This window comes from Giraffa tippelskirchi, chromosome Y (assembly GCF_054371585.1).
Source record: "Giraffa tippelskirchi isolate mGirTip1 chromosome Y, T2T-mGirTip1v1.2.pri, whole genome shotgun sequence".
Classification (NCBI taxonomy): Eukaryota; Metazoa; Chordata; class Mammalia; order Artiodactyla; family Giraffidae; genus Giraffa; species Giraffa tippelskirchi.
Genome location: NC_137290.1, coordinates 8,632,771 through 8,646,581, shown reverse-complemented (window position 1 = coordinate 8,646,581; position 13,811 = coordinate 8,632,771). Strand labels below are relative to the sequence as shown.

At 45.8% G+C, this 13,811-nt stretch overlaps 1 protein-coding gene across 1 annotated transcript; it reads right to left on the bottom strand.

Annotated features, from left to right (window-relative positions):
• Positions 1-424: 424 nt before the first annotated feature.
• LOC145537503 (zinc finger imprinted 2-like) lies at positions 425-13,609 on the bottom strand. The gene is made up of 6 exons (XM_081568174.1): positions 13,444-13,609; positions 8,965-9,068; positions 8,313-8,360; positions 4,829-4,955; positions 4,542-4,634; positions 425-3,119 (listed from the first exon to the last, which is right to left on the bottom strand). Exons 2-6 carry the CDS (start codon positions 8,995-8,997, stop codon positions 2,167-2,169), a joined length of 1,254 nt encoding a protein of 417 aa, XP_081424300.1. The 5' UTR covers positions 8,998-9,068; positions 13,444-13,609; the 3' UTR covers positions 425-2,166.
• Between the last annotated feature and the right edge of the window lie 202 nt (positions 13,610-13,811).

Here is a 13,811-nt window from a genome sequence, read left to right as displayed (position 1 = left end):
AGAAAAGGATGAGGTCTTGTTGAAAAGTCACAGGAGCCAACTCAAAAGGACTCCCAGTGGCCAGAGCTGGAACAATTCTAAAATAAGTAGGTAAAAGTTGGAGGAGAAAAAGGATGGGGTCTTTTCGAAAAGGCACAGGAGCCAACTCGAAAGGACTCCCAGTGGCCAGAGCTGGAACAATTGTAAACTAAGTAATGGTCATGTTGAATTACAGCCCATGCCACAAATCCATGCTATATAAATAAATTACTGAATAAAAATCTAGAGGAACAACTTTTCCTCACAGAATTCTAATTACTAAACATAGAAGGGATGAGAAAAATGAAAATATCACCAGTATGACAGAGTAAAAACGGCTGTAGGTAAAATCCACTTGCTAGATTCTAGAATTCAGTAGGTAAAAGTTGGAGGAGAAATTGGAAGCTCTCCTGAAACTTTCTCCTGAGAGATATTTATTAATCACCAAGAGAAACAAATGAAGGTTAATTAACAACATCAACAATAAGCCATACTGACATTATCTTCCCTTCAGGTAGTGGTGGCAGGATCAGAAACAAATATACAGTGGGTGGGAGGGTGGTCCATGGGAGGAAACAGGGCCAGTCAGTGCGGGCTGTTCCACCAGGAACTTGGGAAACAAGGACGAGGGGCTGTGTAGTGAGCGCTCATGTGGATCAAGTGCTCATTTGGCTGGTGCAGGCCCTAATGACTCATGTTGGTTTTTAAGTTCATGACTTTGGAGCCACACATCATAGGTCAGAAACGGCAGGATGAGAAAAAGCACGGCGGTGAATAACGACAGACACAACCCACCCTGCCAGGCCAGGAGTCAGATTCTGAGACACTAGGTCACCTGGTTCCCAGGTGTGTGTGCATCTGACCATCATTCAAGTCAGTGATGCAAAACCTTTACATTAGAACACTATGGCATGAAAGAGATTTTTAGTGCAATTCGTGGCTCATACTTTTGAGTGAGGTCTGCTCAGCACAGAAATAGGACTTTAGGTGAAGATGGCTGTGCTGATGATGCCCGAGTCCAACAACAGAAACCGTTTTCAAATACTCCTTCTTTTTTCAAAAATACAAAACCCCAAGCCCTCAAATATAAAACTACAAAAAATTCTACTTGATCAGTAGCAGATTTACGATCTACAAGACCAATTATAAGAAAGTGTTTAGCAAAAATATTCTTCCCTGATCAGTGTCCCCAAAATTCATCTAATCCTAAATTGTAAGAGAAATGGCTATGAGAATTTCACTTTAAAAATCTTTTTGACCCCCTAATACCACAAGTGTCCCCATCTGATTTAACATGAAATAACATTGAAATTACTAAAAAGAAAGGTGGCTTCGGTCAGTACAGATGTTACTTTTCTTCAGAGAGAATGTGGCAGGAAGAAAACAAACCTGGGTTGAGCATCAAGATTTAAAATAAGTATCTCAGGGACTCTCAAAAACCAAACAATCGAACCAAACCAAGCTGGGGTTCTGTTTTTGCCCCATCACTTACAACCCAGGTCAAATCAAATGACAACCTGGAGTTTCAAGTTTGCTCTATCTGTACATATGAAATAAATATCCTCAACACAGGTGCAGTGCAGCATTCCTTAACAGATCAAATAAAACACATGGCGATGTTTTCAAATTTATGAACGTCTATGTAAGTACATTACCAATTACTTCAGCTTTGTGGATTATCACCATAGGTACACCTCACACACCTTTTTACGATGCCCTTTGCTGATAAATCCCATGTGGTAAAGATATTGTAGGTCAATACTTCTGTAAAAATTCAGGCAACAGAGTTCCTGTCTGGAGCACACCTGCCAGTCACACATTTTTTGTCGGGATGTCAAAATCGAGGTTCTCTGTTCTATGGACACCACCAGAGAAGGACAAAATCTATCGGCTTCTTTCCCATGTGACAAAAATACCCTGTAAGGTTTTCTGCTTCAGTGACTGGCACACGTGCTGACTGTCCGTCTGCAAAAAGACTGTTCTATCCCCTTGCAACCGCTTGCTGTTTTCTGACTACACCATGACACGTTTTCAAGTTGTTAACAAGGTAGGAGGGCTGGTGCAAGACCTTCTTTCATTCAGAGCGCTCCAAGGGTCTCTCTCCAGGAGAAAGCCTAAGAGGTTGAGAATGTTCTGACTGGACGTGTTTCAACAGTAATGGCACTCCAGGGGCTTCTCTTGAGAATGGAGTTGGTAATGTTGAGTGAGGCAGGAGGATCGGCTGAAACACTTCCCACACAGCTGGCACTGGTAAGGCCTCTCCTGAGCGTGAATCCTGTAGTGCTGGATGAGGCGTGAACTTTGACGGAACCTTCTGCCACAGTCGCAACACTGACGGGCTCTTTTTCCAACGTAGTCGTGCTGCCGCTTATATCGAATCAAATACATCTTGTCTCGGGGTAACTCACGTGGAAGGGCTCTTGCTGCTTCGTGGGCTTTGAGATGCTGGAGACGATGCACAGCCTGGATGAAAGCTTTGCCACACTCGAGACGCTCATGGCAGTCCTCCCTCTGAACGCTCATGCGGCCGTAGACATCTGCACGCTGGGTCAAGGACTTCCCATCCCAGTGAGTCTTCTGATGCCTGCTGAGGTGCGGCATGAGGTAGAAGGCCTCCCCACACCGTTTACATACAAAGGGCTTCTTCCCCGTGTGGATTTGCTGGTGCTTCTCCCGGCCTCCTCGGGTACTGAAGTCTCTCCCACAAAATTCACATCTATAGTGTTTGTTCTCTTGGAGGAAAAACGAGTTGTGGGCCAGGCAGGACCTGGTGCAGACTCCAAGAGTAGTGTGCTCCCGGGGACCATTTCCTAGCAGACTCTCCAATGGTTTCTTAAGTTCTGAGCTTTTCTCTAGTTGATCACCCTCGTGGCTTCCTTCCTGAGTGAGGGTCTTGGGGTCACTCATATTTGTGGAACTCAAAACTTCTGCCGGCTTGACCTGGTGCGACTCCAGCAGAACATCAGCACAAGACTCTCTCATGTGGGCACACAAGGAGTCACCTGCCTCCAAATCCTCTATTCTTGCCCCCGAGGATGATTTCTCTACAGGCAGGCTTTGCTCTGGAGTTAGATCTTTGGTTTCAGATTGGTCCTCACAACCTAAAAGAAATGTAAAAGGTCCTCTACTATTTTTTACTCAGAGAAAAACATCATTATAGTAGAAACAGAAGAAAGAGACCAATCATTACAGACGCGTTAGTACAGAGGTTTGAGAGTTTTCCAGGAACCTAAGGAGAGAATGGGAGAAGGATAAAGAAGACAGTAAGCAAGGATAGGTGAGGGTGAGGCAGCAAAGACCATCTAGGAGGACTGAACATTGACAAAGATGCCAGAGGCACTGACAAGAGAATGAGAAGGAAACCAGAGAAAGAGGGGGGACTGGGGTTTGGCTGCAACTTCCAGACCATGCTTGGTACATCACTGCGCTTTGGAGGAACTAATACAACTGTGGCCATAAAGGGATTCTACTGTCAGGTCAATCCGGGAGATACCGTACGATGCAAGTCAGCTTTCACTCTTGTAGGACTCTTCAGATCCCTTAAGCAGCATCTCAAATGTCAAAGAAGGGAAATGTAAGAGGTAGCATTTCTCGAACTGATCTTGTTAGGCAACACTTTTGGTGTTTTTTTTTTTTTTTGTAAAGAACCCCGATTATCATAATTCTGTAGGACTATTGGGGAAAACACTGGAGTACACCGGTCAACACCTTCTCACTCAGAATAAAGCAACACAATTCCAACTCTTTTCTTGGCTCCCAATCTCTCGTTTTACCCATTCAATTCAACATGTACTAAACGCTGATTCCGAGCAAAGCATCATCCACCTGGATGTTCGTAAGTCTGTACAAAGACTCTAATCAGGCTATAAATGTACAAAAGGAGAGTTTGGGGAATTTCATCTGGGAATGGAAAAAGATCAGGCAGGGGAAGGCATTAGGGCTCAGAAAGCAGTGAAATGGGCGGCAATCTTATTCTGAGCAGACACTGACTATGGAAGTACACAGTCCTGGGGAGCAGCAATATAGGGTTCTACTAGGAGTACCTATGAGAGATGAAGCTGGATGTGACTTTTGGGCCAGACTGGGACGGATTTAAATGTTTTGCTAGAAGTCTGGATTTTCTTTTGGGAGTGGTAAGAACCTGATGTGTGCTTTATAAAGTCAACTCCCTGAGGGCTGGAAAGAGCAGTGGTATCACACCAAGGTTTTCGCTTGTCTCAGTGACAGAGGAAAGACCTCTGATTTCTAGCTGTCAGGGGAAAGGCACAAATGAATGCAGGGGCTTGAACATTAGAGGATAGGAAAACTGGCCTCCCTGGAGCTGAGCAGGAGAGGAAGAGATGAGCTTCAGAGAGGAGATAAAAGAAGTACTGAGTGAGCATGATCTGGCGTGGCCACACGAGCCCCTAAGGTGAAAGCACCTACCGGCCCTCTGCCTAAGCTGAGTGGGCTCTGAGGACCAGCTCCCAGCCCCTGCTCACTAAGCAGGGTTGTCTCCCCAAGATCCCGGTCTCACTGCTCACCTGGACATGTCACTGCACTCCCGTCTTCCTCCCTAGCATGTGACTCCTCCTCTTCCAGCTGTGAGATAATGTCAGGTTTAGGGAACTGGTACCCTGTTGAAGAAGGAGACTTATAACTTGGGGGTTCTGTCTTGTACCCTCAGGAACTCCCAGCCTGGTTTCTAAAGGCTCTGAGATAACAGGCAAGTGCAAATTTACACACAAGAAAAATAAAGCCTGTTTCCAAAGATTCTGCCACTAGGGACATATGCCAATGTCTGGAAACAATTTTGGTCATCACAGCTTACCGAGGGAGACCAGGTTCCTGTAATTTTCCAGCATCACCTCCCGGTAGAGCTTCCTCTGAGAAGCACTGAGGTAGGGTAATTCCTCTGGACTGAAGTCCACAGCCACATCCTTGAAAGTTACCAATTCCTGAAATACCAGATATACTCCTAAATGATTGAAATCCGGAATTATCCCAAAGAGGGGGAAAGGTATCTGATAAGAGGGGACTGACCATGAAGCACACATTCAGACAAGCAGAAAGACTCTAATCCAAAGGTTTCAGGGACCTACAAGGGTTTCTTTCCTTTAAGTCTTTCTCATTAAAATGTTTTCTTCTCTGCAATCACCCTCTTGTTTCTTTCAGTCTTCTAACTTTATAGAGGCTTTCGATGGCTAAGTCAAAGATCTCTCTTGGGAAACGTCACACTGCACTTGAAAATATGTGGGTTATTTTCCAACATCTTTTGGTATTAACTTCTAACATAATTCCACAGTGATACGAGAACAGACTGTATATGATTTCAATACCTTCAGGCCATGACATTTTTGCACTTTATCTCCCTGGATATGTTCCAGGGTCTCCTAGTTTATAGTCTATGGGAACTTGAACAGAATTTGGATTCTCTTGTTGTGTGAAAACTATATAAATCTGAAGTATGTTGAATTTGTTCGTACTGCTTTCAGATCTACCACAGACTTCTACTTTTATTCATTCTATTAATTTTGAGTTTGATATTGAAAGTCCAACTAAAAACCTTAATTTATCTACTTAAACATTAATTGTAATTTATAGTAGGACTTCCCTCATAGTTCCCTCATAGCTCAGTTGGTAAAGAATCTCCCTGCAATGCAGGAGACTCAGGTTTGATTCCTGGGTCGGGAAGACCCCTGGAGAAGCAAATGGCAACCCACTCCAGTATTCTTGCCTGGTCAGAGGAGCCTGGCAGGCTACAGTCCATGCAGTCACAAGAACTGGACATGACTTAGCGACTAAACCACCAACCACCACATAGTGGAATTATATGGAACTTTGTTGTGAACTCTCCAAGCCTCCTGTAAATGTGTTATCATATTTTCATAATTTAAAACATAGAAAAGAAAGATAAAAAATAAGCATATCTTTCTTTTGTCTTGAAGTCTGAGAGAAGTGGGACTATTTCTAAGACAGCTCCTGCTGCGAATTTCTAGAGATCTGTGTGGGAGGAGAAAGATCCTTTTAAGTTCCTTAATAAAGAGAGAAAAATGCAAATAAAAGTTGAGCAGTATACCCCAGTCTCAGGAAAAAGAGACAGTTGGGTTTACGTTCTGGTTCTCTCTTATAGCTCGGTCAGTGTGGCTAGGTTAAGCCTCAGTGACTCATCCACAAAACACAAACAGTGCATAAATATGCAGAGATAGACAATCTTATTATAATGAGAAAATGCATTTCAAAATGACACAGTATGACTTTACACCCATTCAACTGACAAAAATTAAGAAGTTTGACAATACCAAATACTGTCTAGAATGGGGACTGTTGGTGGTGGTGGTGGTGTAGTTGCTCAGTCGTGCCTGACTCAAAATTTTGAGACCCATCCACTGTAGCCAAGCTCTTTTGTCCATGGGATTTCCAAGGCAAGAATACTACACAGCGGGTTCCCATTCCTTTTCCAGGGGATCTTTCTGACCAAGGATTGAACCTCCATCTCCTGCACTGCAGGCAGATTCTTTACTGACTGAGCCACCAACGAAAATCTTAGAATGTGGGCTTTTGAGACCTCTTAAAAGATGCTAAAAGTGAAGTTGCTCAGTTGTGTGTGAGCTCAGTTGTGTGTGACTCTTTGCGATCCCGTGGACTGCAGCCTACCAGGCTCCCCCGGCCATGGAATTTGCCAGACAAGAGTACTGGAGTGGGTCGCCATTTCCTTCTCCAGGGGATCTTCTCGATCCAAGGATTGAACCCAGGTCTCCCGCGTTGCAGGCAGATGCTTCATCGTCTGAGCCACCAGGGAAATGTAAATGGGTAAACCACTTTTGGGTCCAGAAATGTACCTATTCCTAGGTATATCTGCTCATGTGTACTGTCTTCTAACCTCCAAAATCTAGGCAAGACCCAAACACTCATTTATGGTAGAAGAGATAAATGTATGATGATATTGGGGCTCCCCTGGTGGCTCAGATGGTAAAGAATCTGCCTGCAATGCAGGAGACCCAGGTTCAATCCCTCAGTCAAGAAGATCCTATGGTATAATGAATGGCAACCCACTCTAGTATTCTCGCCTAGAGAATTCCATGGGCATAGGAGACTGTCAGGCTACAGTCCCTGAGGTTGCAAAGAATCAGACACAACTGAGTCACTCAGTTCAGTTCACTTCAGATCAGTCACTCAGTCGTGTCCAACTCTTTACGACCCCATGAACTGCAGCACACCAGGCCTCCCCGTCGATCACCAGCTCCCGGAGTTTACCCAAACTCATGTCCATGGAGTTGGTGGTGCCACCCAACCATCTCATCCTCTGTCATCCCCTTCTCCTCCTGCCCTCAATCTTCCCCAGAAACAGGGTCTTTTCCAGTGTGTCAGCTCTTTGCATCAGGTGGCCAAAGGACTGGGGTTTCAGCCTCAACACCAGTCCTCCCAGTGAACACCCAGGACTGATCTCCTTTAGGATCAACTGGATGGATCTCCCTGCCGTCCAAGGGACTCTCAAGAGTCTTCTCCAACACCACAGTTCAAAAACATCCATTCTTCGGCACTTGGCTTTCTTTACAGTCAACTCTCACATCCATACATGACTACTGGAGAAACTATAGCCTTGACTAGATGGACCTTTGTTGACAAAGGAACATCTCTGCTTTTCAATACGCTGTCTAGGTTGGTCATAACCTTCCTTCCAAAGACTAAATGTATTTTAATTTCACGGCTGCAATCACCATCTGCCGTGAATTGGGAGCCCCCAAAAATAAAGTCAGCCACTGTTTCCACTCTTTTCCCATCTATTTGCCATGACGTGATGGCATCAGATGCCATGATCACTGGGCGACTAACACACACATAATCACACCTCAGAAAAATCCAGTAATACAAACTAATTAATTACAATTACATGCAACATTCTTGGTAACAGAAAGCTGGATGTAAAAAGCAGGTATTGGAAGACTACCGAAGACCATGATACCCATTTTACTAATATACATCTTTTGTGTTTTCACGGAAACATTATGCAGATCAATGAACTAGAGAGCATGTACTGACTGCCCAGCTTTTATAGAGGGGTTTATTTGGCCCACATGTGTTCTTTATTCTTTCTTCAAAATTTGTTAGTTGCCAACACCAAAATATTAGTATAATTCATATTATTAGCTGGATTTTTTGACTTCACTTTAAAAAATCAGAAGATCTAGGGATCAGGGTCCACATTCTCACATGGCGCCATCAGCTGAAGCTGAGTCATAGCTGCCCCTTAGATGGGGCAGATGCCCCCCAGTTTGTCACAATATACCCACTTACAAATTCTCTTTTATTACCTCAGTCGTCTCTGTGGGCATCTTCACTTGGGATCCTAGACACGGACACTGCAGGGACAGAGGGCTAGTCTCAGGAACAGATCATCTAGAACAACGTTTCTCAACCCTTTTCCCCTTAGCTCTTCCTCAAGGAGCATTTTTAAACACTTTCTTTTCCTAATTGTCAAACGCCTTCCCCCCACCCGTGAATTTTTTTCTAAAGGAAGTGCAGCATGTTAGCTTCTTCTAGGTTTCAAAACATGATTTAACAAGAACATGAAGGAGCAAATTTTTAAAAATTCACAACAGTTATTTCTTATACAAAAAGGAGCATAATAATAGTACAAATCACACGAGGGTTGCTTTGACTAAGTCAAAAGTGGAGAGAAAATGGAATAATAAACAATGAAAAATTAATTCAAGAGATAGGAAGAGAGAAAATATTAAAGATGTGGTATGTGGTGGTGGCAATAAGTGTGAGAAAAAGCAGGAAAGCAAATACAAAGAGTCAGAAGAAAATTCTGATACAGAAGCCAGGGAAAGGCTCAGTTACGTAAAGTTTATGTAAAGACTTTAAGCAAATGAGGATGTTTAATTAGATAGAGGAGGTCTAGAAATCAGAAAGGGGAGCTCCTCACACTACAGAACTAAGTCAGAAGAAAACCTGACTCACCTGAGATCTAACAAATGGCTTCCTGTCAGACATCTTTGTGTCCTTCTTTTGGTGGTGTTTTGTGTTTCTCTCTTCTGCAAGGACACAGTTTGGAGCAGAGAACCCTAGAAGGGAGAAGGAATAACCACAGAGTTGAGTCCAGTCTGGCAGCACCCACAGACACAGAGAGTAGCCTGCCAACCCCTCACCTACCATGGGCAGAAGCAGCACTTCCTATGACAAGAGAAAGACCAAAAAAATCATTTCTCAGCTCAGTGTGGCAATTCCAGAAAAGAGGTTTGGTTATCTCTCACCTCTAAATGCTTCCATGGATTTTCAGTGCCTTCCAAATAAAGCAAAAGTTCCCTCTTTATTTCTATCAATGGGCCTAGTTTCACCAACCATTTAGTCACCAGAGAACTTCAGTTTCTCAATTGTAACATGAAAATTACAATCATCTCTAGTTCTATGGGCGCCTGTAAGGGTTAAACATTACATATGTGGAGCACAAAGCAGGTATTAAAAAAAAAAGACCACAACTCTTATTACTACATCTTTTTCACTCAGGGATCTAGAAGACAACCACCACCTTCCCTCAGGAAACCTGAAGTCCTTCCTTGTTTGTGGTCTCTTTCCAAGAGTACCTTTCACTATTCTATAGATTCTTTCTCATACCCTAGCAAGCTCTTTCCCTTCTCTTGAATTTGAGCTCCATCAAAGGCTCTGCCTTTGACCAAGTTTAAAAATTCTCTGGGACCATATGCCCTATGTCCACTGGAGGTGGTATTAACAGCCACGATTAATAAGATGACAGACTCTGGAGCCAGCCACGGAGGTCTGAATCCTGACTGCCAATTACTATTAATAATTGTGGACCACAGGCAAGTTGGGCTTCCCTGGTGGCTCAGACAGAATCCCTTGGAGAAAGAAATGACAACCCACTCCAGTCTTTTTGCATGGAGAATTCCACTGGCAAGGAGCCTGGCAGGCTACAGTCCATGGGGTCAAAAGTCAGACACGACTGAACGACTAACATGTTCACAGGTTAAGTTATTCAACCTCCCTGTGCCTCTGTCTTCTCATTTGTGGAAGGAGGGTAATACCTATCTCAAGAACTACTAAGAGAAGTAAAGCACTGTTATAAAATATTTAGAATGTAGTACATTTTAAGTGTCCAACATGTTTACTATTAGCATCTTCAAAATCCTTTTAATGAATGCAGGTGCACAAAACTGGACTAATCATAATCCTTGATACATCACCATTCAGCCATACATGACCCTCATGTTTATTTCAAATTTACTTCTTTATATTTTTCAATGTAATCAACCCATCCCACTGGTCCACTTCCCCGTCTTGTGCCCTTGCTTTTCTCCCCTTGTCTATTTTTATATATGTGTATATATATGTATATATATATATATACACACACACAATGCTTTGCTTTTAGTATCAGTTTCATTCAAAGGGCTATTAGGAGTGAATGGCTTTCTTCTATCATCAGTGAGATGCCCTTAGTTCCAATCTAGTTAACTTTGAGTTTCTAAGAGACCAGTCAAATTTTGGCAGAATTTAAATTTCAGGCCTCATATCTCCCATACTGCATGCCCTCTTTTTTTTTTTTCTTTGACTGTGTATTTGTTTTGACTCCATCATCTGCTCCATGGTGCGGATCTTTGGCTGCAGCCATCGCCGGCAGAGATCCTGGATTTGGCTCACAGCTTGGGGAGGTCCTGTAACCGACAGGGACTGAAAAGACCTAAAGTTTTGATGAGAAACTCTTGGAGCCTCTGGGTTTGTTTTTGGGGTGGTTTCTGGATTTTTTTCTTGATCACGTAGATGAACAAGCTGGGGATTCCTCGAGATATCCAAAACCTCTTTCACGTGGAGCATTTTTACAGCTTGACCCTTCAAAGGATGGAGATACTCTAAAAGGCAGGCTGCTTCAAAGCACACTGTTGTGGAAGATGGTGGGCTGAGTCTTATCAGATGAAGAAGAGAGTCAGAAACCTTCGGATCTGCAGAAATTACACAGAGAGACTCACAAATGGCTTGCAGAGTTTAACTGGACAGTAGAGGTTATGTGAATCAAAGGAAGTTAGCTCATTTCACACAAATGCCTAAATGAATATTCACACAGATTTGCACATCTACAGAACGGTTGTTGCCTCAGTCAGTGTCAGGTCGAGAAGATCCACAGACACAGGCTAGAAAAATCTCAGAAATGGCACTGAAGGGAAGAGACTTGAAGCCCAAACGATAACGAACTGAACAAATTGATGAACCACCTAAGAAGATCCTTTTAAAAATGAGTTCATACAAAATGAGGAAAGATCATTACAATACATTCATCCTACAAAGGACTGGATCCCTATGCAAAACATATAAAGATATCATACAAATCTGTAGAAAAAGGCAGAGATCACTTAAATATTCGAATATATTTTCTTATTTCTTTATTTAAACATTTTAACTCTCGAACTAGAAGTTAGTCTGGGATAACATATGATGCTGCTGCTGCTGCCAAGTCGCTTCAGTCGTGTCCGACTCTATGCGACCCCATAGACGGCAGCCCACCAGGCTCCCCTGTCCACAGGATTCTCCAGGCAAGAATACTGGAGTGGGTTTCCACTGACTTCTCCAGTGCATGAAAGGGAAAAGTGAAAGTGAAGTCGCTAAGTCGTGTCCCGGGATAACAAATGAGAAGACTATATTTTTTTCTTAACACTTTTCCGCCTACCATGAATTTAAAATTTGCTATTACTTCCTTTTTTTGCATGTATGATACCCCCACTGAATTTCTATCTCTATAGGCTGCAGCGTAAGATTATGAGAAAGGAGTAGCAGAAATGACTGTGAAATCCTGGCAGCCTGCTTCTCTAGGCTAGCCAGGTCCCAAGCTAGAGCAGAGAGTCACAATCCCTTCTCCTCGCCCAGAGAGGGAAAAGTAGGCATAAAAGCAGCTAATGTTAAATACTTGGGGGAAAAAAAAGCCAAAGAGTCCCTAAAACCATGAGTGGTGGTGGGTTCCTTGATTTCAGAGTAGGGAAGAAAGTTCAGAGAAATGGGGATGAGTGCTGGGAGAAGGGAGTGGAGGCCAGGAGATTCCAGGTGAGCTGAGGCTGTGGGAGGAGGAAGCAGGGACTGAAGGGAGCCACCAAAAGAGAAGTGCTGAGGAATGGGGAAAGGAGGAAAGCAAGGCCAGGCAGAATGCAGAGCTGGACCAGAGGAGGAGGAGGGGGGCAAGGTAAAGAGGAAGAACCAGTCTGGGCTAGGAGAGGTGTCCAGGGAGTAGGCGCCCAGAGAGAAGGGGTGGGACTGAGGCAGAGGAGCAGAAAGGAGAGGCAGAACTAAGGAGAGGAAGGGGGCCAGGACTGAGCGAAAGGATATAGAGAGGAGAGGTGTGATGGAGGGAGGAGGTCTGAGGCAAGAGGGGCAGGAAGGAGGGACCAGGGCCAGGGCAGAAGTGGGGGACCGCAGGAAGGCTGAGGGAGGGTAAGGGCTGGGAGAGGAGAGGTGGGCCAGAGCCAGGGGGAAAACACAGAGGAAGGTGGGACAGGAGGTAAAGGGGGAGCTGAAGGAAGGAGCGCCTCTGACATAAAGGGGGTGGAGCTCGGAGAGAGGCAGGAGCAGGACAGAGGGGAGGGATAATGGCAGGGCCAAGGCTGAGGGCACTGTGTTGAGGGGAGAGGAGGGGTCCTAAGAAAAAAGGGGAGTTTGAATGTGGGGGAGGCTGGGGGGAGGGGCCAGGGGGTCTGGAGAGGAACGGGGGTCTTCAAAGGCGAAGAAGGGTGGTTCTGGTGGGGGAGAGCGAGAGTGGGCTCCTAGAAGAAGAGGGCTGAGGGGCATCGTCGAAGGGGAGGGTGGAGGTCCTCATGGAGGAAGGAGGGTGTTCTGAGGGGAAGGCAGGGGGTCTCTGAGGGGGTAAACTGGGGGGATCCTCCAAACGGGGGGGGGACGGGAAGGGAAGGGAGGGGTCCTCGAGGGGGAAAGAGGGTTTTCTAGGGCGGGAGTCCTTGAGGAGGCCAACAGGTGTGTCTGAAGGGGAAGGCCCGTGGGGTCCTCGAAGGGGAGGGCAGGGGTCCGAGAGGACGACGGAGAGGGTCCTCAGGGACCAAGGAACGCGTTCTTGGGGGTGAGAGCGAAGAGGCCCTAAAAAGGGAGGGGCTGTGGGGTCCTAGGACGGGGAGGAAGGTGCGACGCGGGAGGAGGAGGGCGGGTGGAAGGCCTTCCGGCTGGGGAAGCATTGACAGGAAGCCGGGGCGTGAGCAACAGGGAGGCCGCCGCGTCCTCCTCAGAGCTGACTTGGCCCGCGCGGCCTCCCGCACCCCTTCCCCTCAGGGCCGCTACTTCGCGCCTCCCTTTCCGTCGACTTCCCCGCGAAGAGGAGCGTCTGCTCCGGCGTCCCTGAGAGGACGCCCGCGCCTCCTTGCCCGCGAGCCGGGCCGTCACCCCCAGGGCCTCTCCCTCGCGTCCGGGCCCTGGACGCCGCGCGCTCACCTCGCAGACGGACACCCTCGCCTGACCGAACCTCTGCACCTCGGTCTTGCAGCGCAAACCCGCCAGGCAGGCGCTTCCAGCGGTCTGCGCATGCGCCCTGTGGGACGGCCGGTGCAGAAAGCGCGGCGCAGAAAACGCAGGCCGCTTTTGGCCGGCTCCGCTGGGCGGGCCCGCGAGGACCACGCGGCCTAGAGAGGGCTGGGAGGGGCCGGAGGACTACTTCCTTTAGATGCTTTACGAGTTTTGGCAGTAGTTAGCACGTGGTTTAAAACGGTTTCAAAATAAACAGTATGCAGTGAAAAGCCTTCTCACTTTGTGTGTGCCACTGACCAAATTCTCATGCTATAAAACCACAGAACACTCAGGTG